We start from the raw sequence: 19,257 nt of genomic DNA on the forward strand, positions 1-19,257 counted from the left end.
GAGGCTATAGGCAGACCCATCAGTTCCTGTTCTCTCTCACCAGTCAAAAAGGATAAGAAAACTGCAAATGGCAGAACACCACATAGCTCCAAAGTCTGCTCCAGCTGAATTACCCACTGCTTTCATCAACCATTCCCCTGACCTGCCTCACGCTGCAGTGAGCTGCCTGCCACGTGCCACCGCTCACACTGCCCAGAGCCTAGAAAAATGCACATGAAATAAGTATCCCCAGGGATGTGCCCATATGTTAATCTAAAGACATTCACCCCCCTTGCACAGCACCCTTAATTTTCTCCTCATTGCCTCTTTCTAGTTGTTTCAGTATTGTAAGATGTGGGGAAGATCCGGCTGGACAAAGCTGCCTCAACCACTCTGATGCCAGCAAGCAAAAGTAATGCAGATCTCCACTTCCCCTCCTTCTGCTGGATCTCGTCAGGTCCCAATCACTATTAAGCCCAGCTGGGGAAACCAAAGCATTCAGAAGTTGACTGAGTCATCTAAAGCAACAAAGATCAGCAGCAGCAGGCTGCCACACAGCTCTGGAAAAGTCCTCTTTAAAACACTAAATCCCTGGAATGAAGGGCTGCATTGACTCATCCATGAGAGTATCTCAATGGCACGGACAAATTCACCCCAAACTTCAGGGCCAGTTCACTGAGAAGGGTTAACAGTGGTGGGAGAGAGCAGCACCACCTCCATTTGAAAGCAACCTGCCAGGAGAGATGCCAGGGGCAGAGCCAGGGGCACTGCGGTGTTAGACAGCTACTCAGAGCTTCAATGTCAAGTCTCAGGGCTTCTCAGGCCTCCTCACGCTCACCCTGTAGAGATTTGTCTGATCAGCCCTTAACAGCAGGACCCATCTTTGAAGTCCATGGCCCAGCCATGTCTGCATAAGCAGTAGCAACATCAGGCCCAACATGCATTGGGCAGAGAAGCAAAAGAAACAGCCCACAAACTCTTTCAGCTCTGTTTCAAAAGGCTTGGAAGTTCCTCCCCTTCTCTTCCCCTCGCCCCTTCCAGAAAAGCTTTGCATGCAGAGTAGCGTCTCTTGGGTCCCTCATTCTCTTGAGCAAAGTAAACAGACCTCCCGTGCAGCGACAAATGAACAACAAACGGAGGGGGAAGGAAAAAAAAAAAAAAAAAAAAAGAAAAATCTCACTGCCAACTTGGGAGATTTTTTTTTTTTGGCTTGTTTAATTTTTAAAAAAAAATCAAAATGTGCAAACTACGCCCCAAGGGTGACCCTGCAAAAAGCTTTCTGGCAGCTCCAACGTCCTCCGTTCCCCCCTCACACCACCAGACACCCCATCTTTCCCCATGCTCTTCCCCGGATGCATGCGCACACATACGGAGCCCTAAGAATCCTGGCACCCAGACGGCTTTTTCTTTTTCAAGCATGCCAAAACAAGCTAAGCTCCTAAATCCCTTTTAGAATCTGGCCTTGTGTGGAAATGTGTTTGCCTCCATCCTATGTTTATTTTCTTTTGTTTTCAGGTTTGTTAGCCCAAGGGCAAATGTTGTTCCTAGCACCAGTTTTGGGGTTGGGGTTGGGTTTTTTTTTTTGGTATTTATCTTTCAATCAAGTGTTCCTCCTTGCAAGGATAAACAGGATGTTTAGAGACTCTGGGTATGATGACCAGTCTTTGACAGCTGTTGTGACACACCACACACTGGGTTTGCCATGTGTGCAAGCACTGGCACAGCTTGATCTGCAGCAGGCTCTCCATTTGAGGAGGTGGATGGCATGACCTAAGAGGCCTTCACCAGCTCTATCTTTTCAGCACAGGCTCACAAAAAATGTGCCACAAGATCCACAACAACTCCCTGGCCTCTCCCTCCACTTATGAGGATATCACCTGCCCGGCCTGCAGCTGCTCCCTTTCTAGTCGGCTCATTTCACTTGCTCAGCTACACTAAAGTATGCTCTGCCTCTGAGAAATTTTTCTCTTCCAGGTACATACAGACAGACAACAGTAAAAATACTTCTAAACCACACTGATTCAACTGAGGGAGTTTCCCAAGCCTTTTTTTAGGAAAGGAAGTTTTCCAAGCCTTGAATCACTGACATTGGTCTGACTCTTAAACCAAGAGCTTTGGAAAATTAATTGTAGATAGCACTAAGGGCCAGATCCCAAGCAAGACCTACCTATCTAGAATAACATGTGGCCTCAAGATGCTCTCTAAAGTCCCCGTCACTACAGAAGAAAATGCAGTGCCTAATATTGCACTGCACAAATTCTCCAAAATTTTAATCTCTTTTCATTTGCAGCATTCACTAACAACTGAAGGCAGGAAAGGTTAAGAGACTGAGAATTAGTCCTGGTTTGTAATTAAAAACAATTAGTTTTGTACCAGGCCCCACTTAACTGTGTTCTCAGGCCACAGAGTAAGTGACTGTGATATATCTCCTGAATTCTGCAAGCTGGGTGTGTCCACAACAGCAACACACACACTTTGATAAGCCTTACTATAGACAAAGAGCTAAATTCAATCTAAACAGCCATAAATCACTCTAAAATAAATGGCTCAGCCACGATGTCATCTTAGCTAGTCTAAAGCCTTTTGCATTTAAAGAAAATAATATTTATAAAAATTACCTCTCTTCTCTACAAACACAATTCCTAAACAGCAACGCTGAGTTTTTCCCATTACAACCACTTTAAGAAATTCACAGGACAGATGACAACGTGTTGCTGACTTTCATGCTTTTTGGGCCCAGCTTATTCAAGGAAACTTACTTCGTCCTGCAACACTTGTCAAGTTCAAGCCCTGAAATCCATTCCAGGTAACATTCAACCGCAAGCTTCTGGCCTACGCACACTAACTACGGCATGAAATTTTATGGTCTGTGTTATTCAGGAGGTCAAAAGGGATTATCACAATGTTCCTTTTTAGCCATGGTACCTATGAGCCTTGGCATATAAGCCACTCTGGAAAGCCATTCTCAGACAACTGTTTTAAATTGGACTCTGAGCAGTCCTTGAACTCTACTTCAGGAGAAAGCAGCATTGTCAAGATAACGGTTTTACAGCTTTCAGTCCTCCTAGCAAAAATAGTGCTTGCTTTGTGCACCTTGCCCCGTTTCACACACTAAGCAGACATCCTCTATCCAACCCCTACCGCTCTCTGCAAGCCATTCCACAAACACGCCAGGGCTGAAGAAGCAATAGTCTGTCCTACAACCTGAAAATTCAAATAAGTAAAATAATTTTCCTGAGGAAAAAAAAAAAAACCAACAACTTTGATGTACTTGGGATAACCTGGATGGAGCAGGAATTCCCCAGCCATGAAGACCTTTTCCACAGCAAGATGGCCTTGGATAAAGCAAGCAAAATTTTCCTACCGTTTCATTCATTCAGAAGTGCTAACAACAGTGGGTCAACAGTGGATCAAATCGTTGAATACCTCTTTCTGTCACCAGATGTGTAATTTGGGGGTCCCAGTATGGGAGCAGGTATCAGAAACTCTGGATTATCCATTCTCAGGCATGTTCAGGCATCAAAGTGAACAACCTGCTCTCCCTGTGACTTGGCTTTCCTTTGCACAGAGCAGGAATAGTTGCTAAATGGATTAGCATATACTCCATATTTTTCTGGAATCCACCACAAGGTTGTACTTAACTTATTTCCTATCATTTATTTCATTTAGCTTTTTCTCTTTTAACCACCAGTAGCCTGACAAACAGGGAATGATGCACAGGACCATAAAACCAGCCACCAGTGTGCAGGCCACACGTAATCTTTGACATAGCTTGGCTAACACACAGAAGATGAAGCTACCACGGCTTTGTGTCTAACCACTTACCAGCTGAGCTGCACTATATGCCTTCCTACTCCAAGGGAACTGTGAAGACAAACATTTGCACCCTCTGAGGTCACGTAGCAAGGCTCAGGTGACAAGTGGTTACAAGACACTGTAATTTTGTCACCTGTAGACACCCACACTTATGTGATCCACTTCAAGCAACAAGGAACCCATCCCTAGCACCCAACCAACCAAGCACGACCTACAACACAAAACTCAATTCAAAGCTGTAATGTTAGGAGAGCCATTTACACAGTCACTTCACTGCCTCTGCAATTCATTCTGGTTTGTTGTTAAAAATAATAAATACAAGCAAACAGAAAAGCAATTGCATGTTCCCTCTGAAGTGTACTGGTATTGCTGGGACAAGGCTCATCGTAGCCGGATGCGTTTCTCCACCGGAGTGGCCAACGCAGTCAATCGCGCATCCGCTGACTGTTCCAGCACATTCTCTTTGGGGGGGTTGCACACGTTCAAAGGGGAAAGAAACTGTGTTCAACGTCTCCCTTGGACGTCAGAGAAGCCAGCAGCTGCAGAGGTGTGCACGCCAAGTGCGCAACGTGGCTTCTCCTGCACCTCAGCAAACATCAGCCTCTTCAACCAAGTCATTACTTTGGTCCTTGGAGAAGTTATTCATACGTATATCCAAATCCTTGGCCACAGGTATGGCTGCTAACACAGCCAAGGACAGCTCGACACCTCTGATAGCAGGGCTAGATGTGACCTCATAGGATCTGCTGATCCCTTGCATCACCCAAAATAAACATCAGGATGTGCTAGAAGGATACAGTTCAGTGAACAAAACTACATAATTCTGAGTCCTTCTCCTTGTTTCACCACACATTTGCAGTACTTCCCTCTGGCACATGATACAACCTCTACCTTCATATTCAAGTATCATCTCCATTATCTTCCAGCCTACCTGTTTGGGGGATTTGTGAAGCAGTGAAGCACCACATCGTATTAAACACTGGCACTTCCTCAGAAACGCTGGGCAACAAGGGACTGGGAAAGGCTCAAGATTCTTTTAACCCCAATTCCATGGCAATCAGGAGCATTAAAGCAAATTAATGGTGGGTCAGCGGCTTTGAATTATTTTTTTTTTTAATCTTACCTTAATTTGACAGGAATACTCTCAAATCTTAGAGGTAGCTGGTAACATTGCTCTCTTAAACAGCTTGAGTATCTGCCAGAATTTGGTTGCAGCAACTTCATATAGATACATGTATACTCGTCTCTCTATTTCCTCCCTTTTGTGGCACTCCAGACAGAAACCTGTCTCGAACATGAGCTGGAAATTAATCATCCACGAAGAAATCAGAGCAGCAAAGCATGGTAGACCTACCCAGGAGCTTTTGATACTCACTCAGCCTAGAGCATATTTGGAACTGCAAATAAACTCCTCTCAGCTTGGGTCCTCAATGCCAGTACAGAAGCTGGTGACTGCAGCCTCTCCTGAGGACCATAACAGGGAAGGCAGAGAGGTTGATGGGTAATATATCTCTTGCTGTTACACCTAACACATGAATACAGCCTCTTTTATTCAGAACTATCACATACCTGACTGTCTGCTTGCTCAAGGCCGACCAACCAGTTCGGAAGATAAGATCTTTTCAATTTATCTTCACCACGGTGAAGAAGATGGAGTGAACCTACATTGGAGGTGACCACAAAGGAAAGTGAAGAAAATCCGTAATACTATATTGTAGGAAGAAAGCCCCAGCCCCAATAGGGATCAGCTCCATACTGAGCTGGGAGTTTGAGAAACAGCCTCTTTAAAAAAATATATTTAAAAAAAGACAGGGTGGGGAGGGAGGCTGTGTACAGCAGAGGAGAGACCCTTGCATCTAGACAAATTCAGTTGTCCTACTTCAAAGCTGCAGGCCAGCTCCTGATTTAACCTGGAGTTTCACATGTCACTACAAAACTCTGGAAGTGTTGGCTTTGCAGATATGCCAAACATACAAACTGTTTTCAGTGAAGTCAGTATTTTTCCACATCTACTATTGTAACTCTGCTGGCAGGCTGGGAGTAGCAAATCCTCCCTTATCTCCCTCCTCTCTGAGAGCATCTCTCTGTTTAAGCACCAGCTAACTTAGATCATCATGCACAATCCCCCTTGGAAACTGGACAAAGAGGGGGGTGGGAGAGTCACCGGGATTGTAAGCAACAAACCACAGGAGGAGATGGACTGTCGTGTAGAAGGGAAGTAGCAGGGGGAAAGAGGTGACTAATGAACAGAAGGGGGTGCGTAAAATCCTACTTGGATTGCCTCTCTGGGGAACAGCTGTTTCCTTGTAAACATCTTGCTAGCTGTCCAAACAAGAAGTTCAGACACAGAACAATAAAGGAGAGCACCCGGGTAGAAGCGTTCAAGGCATGGGCTCATTCACTACCCTGCCAATTGCTCCAAGAGGCAGAATTCAAAAGCTGGGGAAACATCAGCCATACGTTTAACCCTGCATGTGCTGGTGTTACAGCCAATGGCCTGCAAATATACATCCTTGTCTATCTGTGGTGAAGCCCTTCTTAGCCCTCCTTTTCCCCCCCACTTCTGACACAACAGCAGAGCACATTACTTGACAAAGGAAAAGAGGAAATATCCTCATCAGAGCATGGAGAAACAGCCATAGAGCCAAGAAATTAAAAACCTGAACGTGGCAGCCCTGAAGGCCTAGAAAAGCTCTACCACTGCCCTGGCATCAGCAACTTGGAGGCAGACAGACTTGCACCAGAAAAAGTAGAAAGAGTCTTTTTATTAGTCCTGAGCACAAAACAGCCTACACTGGCAGGAGCATTGCTATGCCAATACAACTGTGTCCACACAGGACTCCTGCCAGCACTGCAAGGTAGCTGCGGACAGGGGAAGGAATACTAGCACAACCGTGCCAGTAAACATTCCTGGGGCAGGCTGGCCACAGAAGGCAACTACCTGCACTGCACAACAGCAGGCAGAGACTGTGCAGCACCTCTGTCTGTTCCTTGATGCTTCTGGGGATCAAATGCACACCTGTCCGGTCACAAGCCTATCCTAGAAACCCCGTCTCCAAAATGCCACACAACCACAAAAGGAGTGGAGTTAAGATCAGGCACACATCTCCGGGAAAGGAGGGGTCACTCTGCAAGGAAGGCAGCGCACAGGATAGAGGACACAATCACTGACAATAAGGGAACCCCGTGTCCTGAGCCTATAGTCCAGTTATCTACACCTTCATGCCCACCTCTGACTGACTTATCTTGACTTCTATACATTCTATTCAATGCAAACTATGCCTACCCTGGGAAATGAAATGACTCCTACTCAAAACAACCCACAGAAGCAGGAAGAAGGTAAGCACAGTGACACCCTCAGAGTCAGAAACAACAACAAGCAATTCCACATTTTAGAAACGGTCCACAAGTTCACAGAAAAGACCTGATGTAGTCAGATTTATTTTACCTTTTTATTTCTTTAGGGCCATTTTGTTGTAGTCGTGCACAAACAGCCAGGAAAAAAGACATGCTAGCAAGGGCTGCTCAAGAATAAGCATTCAGTCATTACAAGAAGGGAAGACTGCAAGTTCTGCTGATCAAAATCCCTCTGAGCCTAAAGAAAGGCAGCTGGCTTGTTGCATCAAAGTCCAAACCAATCAGGGACTCCATCTCGTCTGGGGTCACCTTTCTGCCTCTGCTTCTCCCTCTCCATATATTTATTCTTGAAGTCCTCAAAAGAGCGAGTTTCTGTGTCTTGTTCTTTCTCTGGAAATAGGTTGGGAAACTGAAAGGTTTGTCCTTGGCCCTAAAGAGAAAACAAACGGTCAGAGAAACATTCCAGCCTTTCTGCAGTAGCTATGATGCATATACTTACAATGAAAGACCACCCTGAAGTTTCAGCTAGTGTAAAATGGTACCTCTTAACCTCCCAAGATCTCTTTCCACCCCTCTCCCCAAGATACACATATATCCCCCACTCCCCCCAACCCACCCCAAAAAAGCTAATTTTCAGCCTTTCCTCTTTTGTGTGCTAATTAAGACACTGACTTTTTTTTTTTTTTTTTTACAGCTGAATGGTCAGGAGATGGACACCTCTTCAAAGACTTTGAACCAGCTCTGAGATGTTGTATGAGTCATACAGTAAAAGCAAGATGAGGAAAATAAGTGATTCTGTTAAAGTAACACCACCGGGGAAATACATGGTGGAGCAGGCATTCCTTACGTTAAACTCAGGATATGAGCAGTGGTTATAGTTGTTTAGATCTCAGCTCAGGATAAGAGAGCAGTTCTAGCAGCTGTTATTGCAGGGTGTAATGTGGGAATACAGAATAACAGATATCAGAGGTCTCTTATCAACAGGAATAAAGACTATAGTGTAAAACAATTACAGTGGGAACAATCTGTCTAATACATCACTAATGAGATTAAAGTGATTACATCTGCATCAGTCATTCTGCCTAACAGACAAGTCATTTTAGTGAAACATCATCATCAGATCTATGTCTCCCACTTGGAAAGTAAACATTTGCTTGGTCTCTGGTTTTTATCTAACAGCAGGAAACCATTATTCTGTGGAAATGTTCTATCCCATTAACATTACCTACTTACTTTTTAGTGGTGTTTGCACTAAGCACGACTTCATTAAACTCAACAACATCAGCCCTTCCATTCTGTATGGGACTTTGCATAATAAAACTCGTAACTGATAGCTTGTAACTTTAAAATTACTCTCCAAAATACTTACAAACGTTACCATACATTAACTTCATTGGCAGAATACCACATACAGAAATCTCAACAAAAGCATTTAATCACTTCAGATGAAAACAGTTTGTTTTTTTCAGATTAGCTATTCTTTACATTTGTGCAATAAATATAATCAAACAAGAGGCCCGGTTATGAAATGGTTCCACAAAGGACATGAAAGGAGCCTTCCACAACACAGCTACCTATACATTTTGGGATCAGAAATGTGACATAATTAAATCCAAAAAAACCATCACCACGTCCCTGACCCAGCTGAATGTGTGCTATGTTTCATTTAGCCATATACACTAAACCGGGTAATTTACAGGTGTGAAAGAATTTAAACCTCAAGCATACACTTTGGAAAGAAAAAACATGACTTATCCCAGTTGAGCTTATCCAGACTAGAATCTAGGAAATATCAACTCATACCCAGCAATGCTCTGGTTGTTTTTGTACTACATACTTCTTGGGGGTTTCCTAAAAGCCTGACCATACTACAAAAACAACAAGGGAGCTGCTGTGTACATTGCTCTTTCCTTGATTCTAGGCTGGATAAGATGAACTGGAACAAATCAAGGTTTTCCTTTCCACAGTGTATACTCTGGGGTTTCAACTCTTTTGTACCTTTAAATTACCAACAGGTATGCTTATAATAGCTGTGCTATGACAAAGAAAGAGTCATTCCATTTCGAGGCACAGAAACTGGCCTTATCAATGTCCTTGAGCAATCCCAAAGCTGTAGCCTACTGAAACTCTTCCTGTAGTAGGATCAGCAGCAAGCACCCTTGAGGCCAAGCGCTGCCCAAGATTTTAGCACACTGAAGCATTTGGAAAAGAATTTGTTTATATTACAAAAAATTACTGTGATTCAACTGCACTGCGGGTGGGTCACTCAGCCCCATGGTACCTATAGAACAGACAGGGCCAATTCTAAGGACTCGTCTGCCCTGGAGAGGAAGCCATTTTAGTTAAACAAGTCAGAAAACAATTCAGGCTAACATGGTAGGCATACCACCTACACTGAAAATTTGAGAAGTATTTATATTGGTAACAGTGTAGTAAGGGACTGTTCTTGTTATGCAGCACTTCCATTCTGGTATGCTTCCAGGACCAATGCACTTCCCTTATTGGAGAATGAAGGAAAGCTGTCCCTAAAGCATACTAACAACATCCATGGTAATTCACTAAGCATTGCAAAACAGTTATTATTTTAAAAGGAGGGAAAAAAAACAAAAAAGAAAGATATGCACAGAGGCTGTAGCAAAACCAGACAAACCTTTCAGCTGTTTATCAAAGTGCTCGCAGTTCCCATTTCAAGGCTGGTGAAAGTCAAATATTGAGCTGAAAATGTCAATCTGTATCTGGAGTCTTCTAATAAATCAAAATCAGCACAGACAAGTTGGCTCTTTCCACCTCTTGCTTTGTGAAGAAATTCTGATTTTGGCTGGCAGCCAGACACGATTCGAAACAGCCAAGACATTACACCCTGAGAACTGGAGGTTGATAAATCTTAAGTAACAATACTATGCAGTAATACTGCACTGTAAGACTCTGGTGTGATGAAAGCTGTATGAAAAATAGCTGTTGTGCATGCTCAGTAGCTAGTTTTCAGAAGAAGCCTGTATCTTGGGTATTTCAAAATTTCAAAAATACAAAAAGGCATCAACTTACATAAAGGACTGTGAGTCTGTCCAGGCATATTTACATTCAGTGCATCTTCCACACGATGCCAGAGGCTACTGAGGTTCAAGCTCATATGCCACCTTCTCAAAAAAATGCCTACCAAAGGAATGAAGGGACAATCACTCCTTTACGCAGTGCTGCTTTTCCTTACACTTTTTCTTTGTAAAAGTTTTCCCTTCTACACAGCAACCATTTGACAAGCATATGACAAATACACCCTCAGAATGAAATCCTCACTGAAATAAAGCAAAAGACTAAATTTCTACCAAGTTCATAAGGGCTTTATCTGGTTTGCAAACTGCTAGAACATGAAATGCTGGCATATTCAACCAGAAAGCAAAGTTTTGGCTTATTCATAAACCTTGTATTTGTTCATTGTTTTACCTTCTGCAAGCCATTTAACCAAGGTCATCCTTCTAATTACTGAATTATTGAAATTCACATAAGTCGAAATAAGCTCTAAAAAAAGCTATGGTCCTCCTTTAGAACTTCTGCCACCATAATTACCTTAGTTAAAAGGGGGAGAAAATAAGAACATCTTTTTACCTGACGTAGCTGAGCTAAAAAAAATTCCCATAAAAAAGAGGGACAGTGGCAAAAACCCCATTTTGCTCACATAATTTAGCCTGTCTTGGAACCGAGTGCTGCACTGCCAGCAAAATAATTTCTTCACCAATGTGAGGCGATACCCTGATACTCTGGAATTTGTCAGGATAAGCTCTACCACCACATGTTCTTACATTTAAGTGAGCCCTTAAAATGTCCAAAAAAAAGAAAAACCAAATAAGGCAAGTCAGAGAGAGGTGGTATTGAAACACCTAAAAAATAAAGGCAATGTGATGATTTTACACATTGCTATTCTCAATTTAGGGTCTTCCCAGAAACCTCCCTTTTTCCTACAAACTCTAAGGTTATGTACAAGTGAGATGTGTGGGCCAGTGTTTAGGTAACAAAAATGGGACCCATTAAACTTCTGCTCCTGCAGAACTCTAATCTTCACTTCAGCATTACCCTAATGTAAAACTGATCTATATAAAAGGCCTGATGAGGGTTCAGCTGTTAAATGCTAACATCCTTCAAGATAAAAGGTGATCTAAGCATCAAACATTATTTTCCTCTTAGATTTCAAGACTTTAGAAAGAGTGAAAACACACCTTGTTCTCCAAGTCTGTAGAAGGAGTTACCACACAGAGTGGTACAAATTGCCTCCATTCATTTTAATGAGAGGTTAAGTGACCATAATTAGGTCTATGAAGTCAAGTGTTAGCCCTTCCACCGCTGAGCCTCTTGTCAGAAAATTGCTGGAAGGATTATCTGTCACAAACTCACTTATAGTTCTCTGACCTTTGCGTCCCTTGAAAAGTTTAGGAATGGAAGGTCAGCACAGATATTATTGTGTAGGAATGACGCAGCAAACACTGATCACGTAAACAACTGTGAGATCTTCTGATTATTTAGATAATTGAAGCACTTACTACTGTCCCTCAGAATCAGGAGAAAAGTGATGTTTATAGTATCGTTAACTAAAAAAATGTTGGACTCCAAGCAGCACGGGATTCGGTCCAGCAGTAGCAGCAAATGCAACTAAGTTTAAATAATCCACTGCATTTGAACAATTCTCCTACTATTGCAGTGGTAACATCTGATGTTAAAACCCATGTCAAAACAGCACAGAAAACAACTTCAAAAATCTATACAGGAATGACACAGACTACAGAGCATCCAACCTTCCTCTGAATTCGCTACATGTCAAAAGAAAGCCATTGTCACATCTGATGTGCAAATGGGTTAATTACTATCAATGTACTGGACACTCTAAACAGGGTTTGAGGAGAAAGCATTTGCAAAAACGTTCCCACCGGCGTCATCATTCATGCAGCTAAATAGGTGTTAGTCCTAATGTTGACAAGGTCAGACTCCTTTTTACAGCCATCTACATTAGATTTCTCAAAACAGGTTTAATTAAAAATAGGTCTAGATTCCAGAGGCTTGTCTACAGTTGTGCTCCCACGGGTGCTAACACCTGTTGAGCTAAACCACTGAGAACAGTGAAGGAGGAGGAGGGGATGTTGTTGTTTTTTTTTAATTTCCCTGATGTTGATGCAACTGTAAAGTTTCCCACTGGCTTTCTTTTCTTTTTTTCATTTTAAATAACATTAGGATAATTATAACTGCATTGGAGTAAGAAGAAAGGTTGCTGTATTACATTCACTTTATCTACTCTGCAAAGCTGTATCGCCTTGTTTTTAATTAAAAAAATAAGTGTAAAAAAGTAGCATTTGATACCCAGGGCTGTAAGTCTCTAACTTAAACCTTTCTCACCACATTCCAAAAGGGGAAAAAAGACAGGCAGGCTCTGGAATGGCAAGATATTGTTGATCCACAACCTTCTATGATTTGAGGTATTTTTTTAGTGTGAAAATATTATGCTTGGACAGATCATGTATTTGTCCAGTTACAGCCTGAGAATAAAGTAAACAGCTCTGAATCTCCAAGAAATAGTATTTGGAAAAGAAAGGACAACAATTCTTACATGTGGAACAGCTGGGGCACTAATCTGACACCTAAGGGTATGTTGACTATGACTTCATACACCTTCCACCTCTGAGACACTTGCAGTAAGTTAATGGATAGGTACGCTGCGCTGGGACACATAAGGTGATGTTTTTTGAAGCAGGGAAGCCTAACTGATCATGAGAATATACTCAATTTCATTCAGGTGAACTACACCACAGCTGCTAGCAAGTCACGCTGGGAAGAGCAATACTTCCACCTAGTGGGCAATGGAAAGATCAACCCAAGACCTTCCAAAAACACATCCTTCTTTTTCCAGTCATAAGCAGTTTTAACTTGAAACTGGATTAATGAGAGAAAACACAGCTGGTAAAAATGGTGGGAAAGCCCAGCTACTCTGACTCACGGCAGATGCAAACTAATTCTCATGAAAATAAGGATTTTACAGTGGTTACCAAAGACTTTCCTAAATTAGGCAGATATTAACAATGGACTGCATGGGGCCTGTTACGGCCTGAAGCACAGCATGAATGAGAATGAAGGCAAAACCTTCAGTTTCAGAAATGACACTGGGTTTCTGGCCTCACCCACTGTTTAAGGCTGGTGTGAACACAGAACTGGGAGCTCATTGTCTGAGACATCAGAGCTAGTGATGAAAAGCAAAGAACAAAAGGAAAAAGAGAAGGGGAGAAAAAAAAAAAAAAAAGGACAGACAAACCTAAATGTTAAAGGAATTAACAGACACCAACAACAACAGAAAAAAGGAGAGCAAAGAGACCAGGAATGAGGTGAGGTGAAAATACACAGACCAAGCTTCACTGACAAGAGTTTAGTAAATGGTCAGGATTCCCTCACTTGAGACCAAAAGGTGGTCCCCTCATCCCTTCCACGGGACAGATGGAAAACATGGCATTCTTTAAAAACTTGTGATGATACTATAGTATAGAGTGATGCAATAGGGGACACTTGCTGTCTCCTGTACCAAGAGCAGTCCTCAGCCACAGCACCCCAGGGCTGGGTGCACTGCCCAGCTGACAAAATGACCAGAGTTGCTGCTGTGCGACTGCCTCCAGCACCAAGCTCGTTTGGGTAATTCTTCACTCCACCACGGAGCTACCCTTAAGGTAATGGCAACTACTCTAGGTTCAGAGGTTTTATGTGAAATATATGCACAAACGCACTGCCTTATATGAGTGGCTTGCTCCACAGAGCAGCAGCATTGTGCTTCCCACTCCTTCCCCCCTAGTATCTATGCGTTGCAAACTACCTCCTTCTCAACTCAGCAGACAAGAGACACAAGACTGTGTTAAACACAGTGAAATAGTATTTGAGAACTGACCACAGTTCACTAAAGATCCATGTCTTTGTATCCATGTCTCCAACCTTGGAAAACAAGTTTCTAAAAGCAAAGAAGTCTCTAGCAAGAGGCTGTGACATCTGAAAGTGCCTGCCATTAACTACTAAGGAACAACACTCAAAGAAAGCAACTTGTAAGATACATCATCACTCCTCTTAATGATCGTCCATACCTGATCTCTTGCAGAAAAAAACCTAGCACAGACAACCCAGGAGAGAGAATTTGCCCACCAAAGCAGAGACTCTTCCTCGAAAAAGGAATGTGCTTTTTAGCCATCGTAATGCAAAATCCTCAAGGAGATGAGGCTGCCATTAACTTCAGCAGAGTAAATCAAGGTTAACCTCATCTAAATACAACTCTATTACTTTCTATTAACATGGTACTTTATACTGTTCTTTTAAAGGTAAGGGCTGTGTAGAAGAACACACTCTACTCAGTTTTCTTTCCAATCCCCTTGCCAGAAGGGTCTTGGAGGAAAAACTTCTAAGCACATTTAAACTTTGAAAATTTAAAAAAAAAAAAGAATAATCATCAGATTTCCCGTTGCCTGTGCCTCTTTCGTTTGACCCCAAGTCTATATGAAGTTTCATGCAGTCTTTAAGATCACAGTGTTCCCCCCACACTGAATCCTTGTCCCAGGATGGAGTAACACTGAGGTGGTGTTGCCAACTGCAATTTTGAGCTTATGGTTTTACAACCATAAATAGCACTCCTTTAATGTAATTTTGGTATGTGAGGGGGTTTTCTGTCACTGGTTGCATTTCTTTTTTAGATAGAGACAGGTAAGCCCAAGAGAAGTCTAAACTGTAATATGTTCCTGCTATGAAAGAAACTTGTAAGGGCATGAAGCTCCTTTTCCACTGGGCAACCAACACACGTTTCAGAACCCAATTTAGCCACAAAGCAGGCTTGTTAGACATGACTAAAAGCTCTCCAAGGAATATGCCTTAGTCTTCTATGAAATCCAAAAAGCTTTAATAAGAAGTTCCCTACCCTTACAATATATTCTTTCATTTACTGGACATTTCAGCAATCAACCACACAAATCGTGAACCTTCCAGCACACAGAGTACAGGGTCAGCATGAAACTCACTGGCGAAGCAGCACCGTATGACATCAGACCATAACTTACACACAGACCTCAAACAAATACGGGACTTGAAAACTAACCATCTGTGTGAATTTGATTTTCTGACTAAGTCATTTAAATCTCTTTAAACATTTTGGAACATATTTTTAAAAAAGTCATTATTGGAGGATTGGCAGAAATATTCAGCCAAACAGACAATTCACTGAACACTACTTCTAGCTTGGCTGGTTAACAGTCCCTTCCTCTTTCCCCACAAGCATCCATGTTAACTCACCAGCTGTACATAGGCAACCTTGTAATCTGGCTTCTTCTCTCTCTGATTCCTGTGATTCCTCTTGTTGTTTGCACCTGCAAAAATGGAGAGTCCCACCTTTTATTTCCCAGGACTTCCAAGTTCCCCAAAGCAAAGTCAAGCTGAAGGAGGGACTTTACTGGTTCTGATTTATTGTTAAGAGGAATACTCTTTCTTTAGTACCAGCACAGCATCACAATTACTAAAATGTACTGAAATTGGTAGACACTACTGTCCTCATTTACAAGTAGGGAACTGAGGCATCATCAGACTCAGGTTGCCGACAGTCACTGTGCCATCACGTCACACACAAAAAAAGTTTGCAAAGAAGGAGATAAGTCTCCTGAACCAGGGGGGGTCAGGAGCAATAAACTGTCCTCCCAACATCAACAGCTTCAGGAACACAAGGAGGAAATGACCCCTAACCAGCTTCAAACTTGTCAATTTTTACTATGCAGCTAATGAGCTGGATCTACTGTTTATACACCAGGAAATTAGACTCCACATCCAAAAAAACCAAAGCACCTCAACCTTCTTAGCTGAAGGGGTGACTGCTGGTCACAACTGAGTGGGAAGTTCAATTTATTCCCCGCATGTTAGGCAGACATTAAAGCTCTCAAATTACTAGACACTCTAACCCCCCTTCCTCTTGTATCACTGAATACAGACATACTACCATCACTTCCACTAGCAGTGGGGGATGAAATGGTTATAAGGACAAGCATGAATATCTTTCAGTGCTGTTTGGAACTGCATGTGTTTGGTAGTTAAGACTTTATCTAATTCTGTTTTTCACATAAGCATATTACAGATTATCTTTCCATTTTCTTCTTCTTCTTTCATATGTTCTGAGTTTTACAACCTTATTTTGAACCTTTTTCTTTCATTCTCCATTTTTCACTATTACAGCTCTTTTTTCCTATCCCTTTTTAAAAATCATCACTACTCCTACCATTATAAACACATCAATCAACTCCTTTGCTAGAGTCACTGCATGAAAAACTCTGGCATCAAAGATGTCCTAACCAACAAGTCACTCTCCATTTGATTGACGCACTGCCTGGTGATCAAAAAGGTAAATAACACAAAAATGATATTCCTGACTTTGCACTGCATCCAAACTGCAGAGAAGCTCTGGGGAAGGAAGCATTCATATGTAAAGGCGACATTATATAAATTTAGCTTATTTCAGTTAGAGATGGATCCCTCTGCTCCAAGTCCAAGTTCAGCATAACTGAAACTAGGGATGTTTTTTCTTTTTCTCTTGGGTTGGTTTTATGTTGAGTTTTTGGTGGGGCTTTTTTTGTAGGGGTGGCACAGAGGAGAAACACCATGAGTGGAAGCATACTAAGTCTGTAGCAGAAATGTGATAACGACCGGTGATAAAAAATTGGAAGCTTGTCAAGATGTTTTACTGACATTATCTACCGGTCTAGCAGAATACTTTTCTTTGCTCTACAAACTTTGCCTTTTGTTAGACCATAACACCTCCTCTGTGTGTGTGACAGGTAATCTCAACTCACACATTTTTTTTAAAAAAGGCTATGGCTGAAATTAAGTTTAATTATTAATTTTATTAAAACACATGAAGCACTTCCTTCTGAAGTGACACACCCACTGGTCTTCAAGGAGCAATAGTACCAACTACAAAAGCATACAGCACAAGCTAGATAACTGTCAAGATGATACAGCTTTTTAAATTCACATTTTGCTTTTTAAAACTAAATTTATGTCATAATCTAATCAAAGCATTCAAATATGAAATGGTGCAGGGGGACAAATAAACAAGTATGCTGACAGACACCACCAGCTAAGCACCTGGAACCAAAGATTGTTGAAATCTAATGGACCTTTTGATAGGAAAAGTCTATTATGGCTGCGCCGGGATCTTGTATTCGTCCCTTTGGATTATTCAAATGCACTTACCATGCTGTATCCTGGTCCTTACAGCAGCTACTGGCACATTGTATATTTTTTCAAGGTAATTCTTGATATCCACTTTTGTCATTCTAGGCAATGCAAAAATATTTTGGGGAAAGAAAGAAGTATAAATTTTTAAATAAATTAAAAAAAAAAAAAAAGAACCAGAGTATTTACAGACTGGCTGATACTCTGGAATAAATACATCTTCTCCTTTTAACCAAGGTAGCTTTACTGCACAAAAGTATAAACTCAACATAGATCACACGCTGCTACAGAAATTCATCATCCATAAACTGTAACAATGACAAATATTTTATCCTCTGTAGCCTCAACAGTGAAAACCCCACATATATTCTCTATTCAGCAAGAGTGTGTAGGCTTTCTCACTGCCTGAGCTGAAAACCCTTTCTAATCTTCTGAAGAGCAGTTTCTAATCTTTTCAGGGCCTGCCACTTGTGGGCTTTAGTGTGTGCAACCAGACCGGTCAGGTTGAAAGGGACAAACACCTGGACATCACCTTGTTTCCTCTGGATCATTTTCATAAGCACTTCCTTCTTCCTAAGCCCGTCCTTGGGAAGGCTGAGCCTCACTAACACTCGGGAAGAGGAGCCAAGCAAAGCTCGTACTTAAATTAGTGCTCTCGCAGCCCTCTAAAAGGTCTCCCTGAGGCAGAAGCCCCTTCCCCCAGCCCAAAGGGCGCTATCTGGCACTTCGCCTTCCCACCCCCTCAGCTAACAGGACAAGCTGCAGCCCAGGAGGCGACAGGCGGCAGCGGGCTGGGACCTGTGGCAGGGGGGAGGGCGTGCGCTCAGGGTGCAGCGGGGGCCCCTCTGCACCCCCGGGCCCCTGCCGCGGGCAGGCCCACACCGCGACGGCTCCCGCAGCGGGGGGGGCTATGCCAGGCCGTGCCCCGTCCCCCGCCGTCCCCGCACTCACTCCATGGAGACGCGGAACTGGACGGTGTCCTCGGGCTGCGGCACGCCGGGCCGCACCGCCAGCATGAAGAAGTTGGGCCGGAAGATCCGCAGCTGGGGGCCGCCCAGCTGGAACAGCGGGTACCTGCGGGGACACGACGCCGCTCACTCACTGACCGCACCCCCACACCGCCGCCCCACCGCGCCCGCCCGGCTCCCCCCGCCGCGGCCCGGCCCGCTCACACGGCCTTCCTGGCGCCCGTCGCCATGGCCCAGGCCCGGCCCGGAAGCGGCGCGACACCAGAGCGGCCCCGGTGGGGCGGCGATGGCCGCTCTCGCCCCCTGCTGGAGCGGAGGAGCGCGGCGGGGCGGCGCTGGGCGGGGGGGGGTCGGGTCTGAGCCCCGCAGCCCGGCGGCCCCGCTCCTCCTCACGGCTGCCCCGACAGCCACAGCCCGCCCCGGGGCTCACTGAGGGCGGGGGGACGCAGCCTGAGGGGGGGACGCAAGGCCGTGCTAGGCTGGGGGAAGCACCTGCAAAATGGCGCCTCCGTGGGGCTTTGCAGCGGCGGCTGCATTTCACACGGTCTTTTCCTCGGGGTTACAGGAGGGAGGTGACTCTTCTCCTCTACTCTGCTCTGGTGAGACCCCAGCAGCGGTGCTGTGTCCAGCTCGGGGGTCCCCAGCACAAGACAGGCCTGGGCCTGTTAGAGCGGGTGCAGAGGAGGCCACGGAAATGGTGGGAGAGCTGGGACACCTCCCCTGTGAGGACAGGCTGAGAGAGCTGGGGGTGTTCAGCTGGAGAAGAGAAGGCTCCGGGGAGACCCCATTGCAGCCTTTCCATATATAAAGGGCACTTATAAGAAAGACAGAGAGAGACTTTTTACCAGGGCCTGTTGTGACAGGACAAGGGGCAACGGTTTTAAACTGAAAGAGAGGAGGTTTAGATTGGGCATAAGGA

General features: G+C 43.7%; 1 protein-coding gene across 3 annotated transcripts; it reads right to left on the reverse strand.

Annotated features, from left to right (window-relative positions):
• Window positions 1–5,364: 5,364 nt before the first annotated feature.
• On the reverse strand, window positions 5,365–18,642 carry MRPL23 (mitochondrial ribosomal protein L23). Of its 3 annotated transcripts, none has more exons than XR_012630915.1 (6): window positions 18,543–18,642; window positions 18,322–18,444; window positions 17,389–17,471; window positions 15,445–15,518; window positions 7,244–7,582; window positions 5,365–5,456 (listed from the first exon to the last, which is right to left on the reverse strand). XR_012630915.1 is itself a non-coding variant. In XM_074884437.1 (5 exons), exons 1-5 carry the CDS (start codon window positions 18,566–18,568, stop codon window positions 7,418–7,420), a joined length of 471 nt encoding a protein of 156 aa, XP_074740538.1. In that variant the 5' UTR covers window positions 18,569–18,642; the 3' UTR covers window positions 7,234–7,417. The 3 variants fall into 3 exon arrangements, 1 of the variants encoding a protein (XP_074740538.1); XR_012630916.1 differs by lacking the exon at window positions 5,365–5,456 and adding an exon at window positions 9,803–10,019 and having other exon boundaries at window positions 7,452–7,582; XM_074884437.1 differs by lacking the exon at window positions 5,365–5,456 and having other exon boundaries at window positions 7,234–7,582.
• Window positions 18,643–19,257: the final 615 nt, after the last annotated feature.

Source organism: Strix uralensis, chromosome 15, assembly GCF_047716275.1.
Source record: "Strix uralensis isolate ZFMK-TIS-50842 chromosome 15, bStrUra1, whole genome shotgun sequence".
NCBI lineage: Eukaryota > Metazoa > Chordata > Aves > Strigiformes > Strigidae > Strix > Strix uralensis.

Bases quoted from the DNA above. Each gene is read 5' to 3' on its own strand.
- MRPL23 (XM_074884437.1), bottom strand. From the start codon at position 18,568: ATGGCGACGGGCGCCAGGAAGGCCGT. The intron at 18,445-18,542 runs GTGAGCGGGCCG...GTGTCCCCGCAG, and splicing joins ACGGGCGCCAGGAAGGCCGT to GTACCCGCTGTTCCAGCTGG. The intron at 15,519-17,388 runs GTAAGTGCATTT...CCATTTTTGCAG, and splicing joins AAGGACCAGGATACAGCATG to GTGCAAACAACAAGAGGAAT.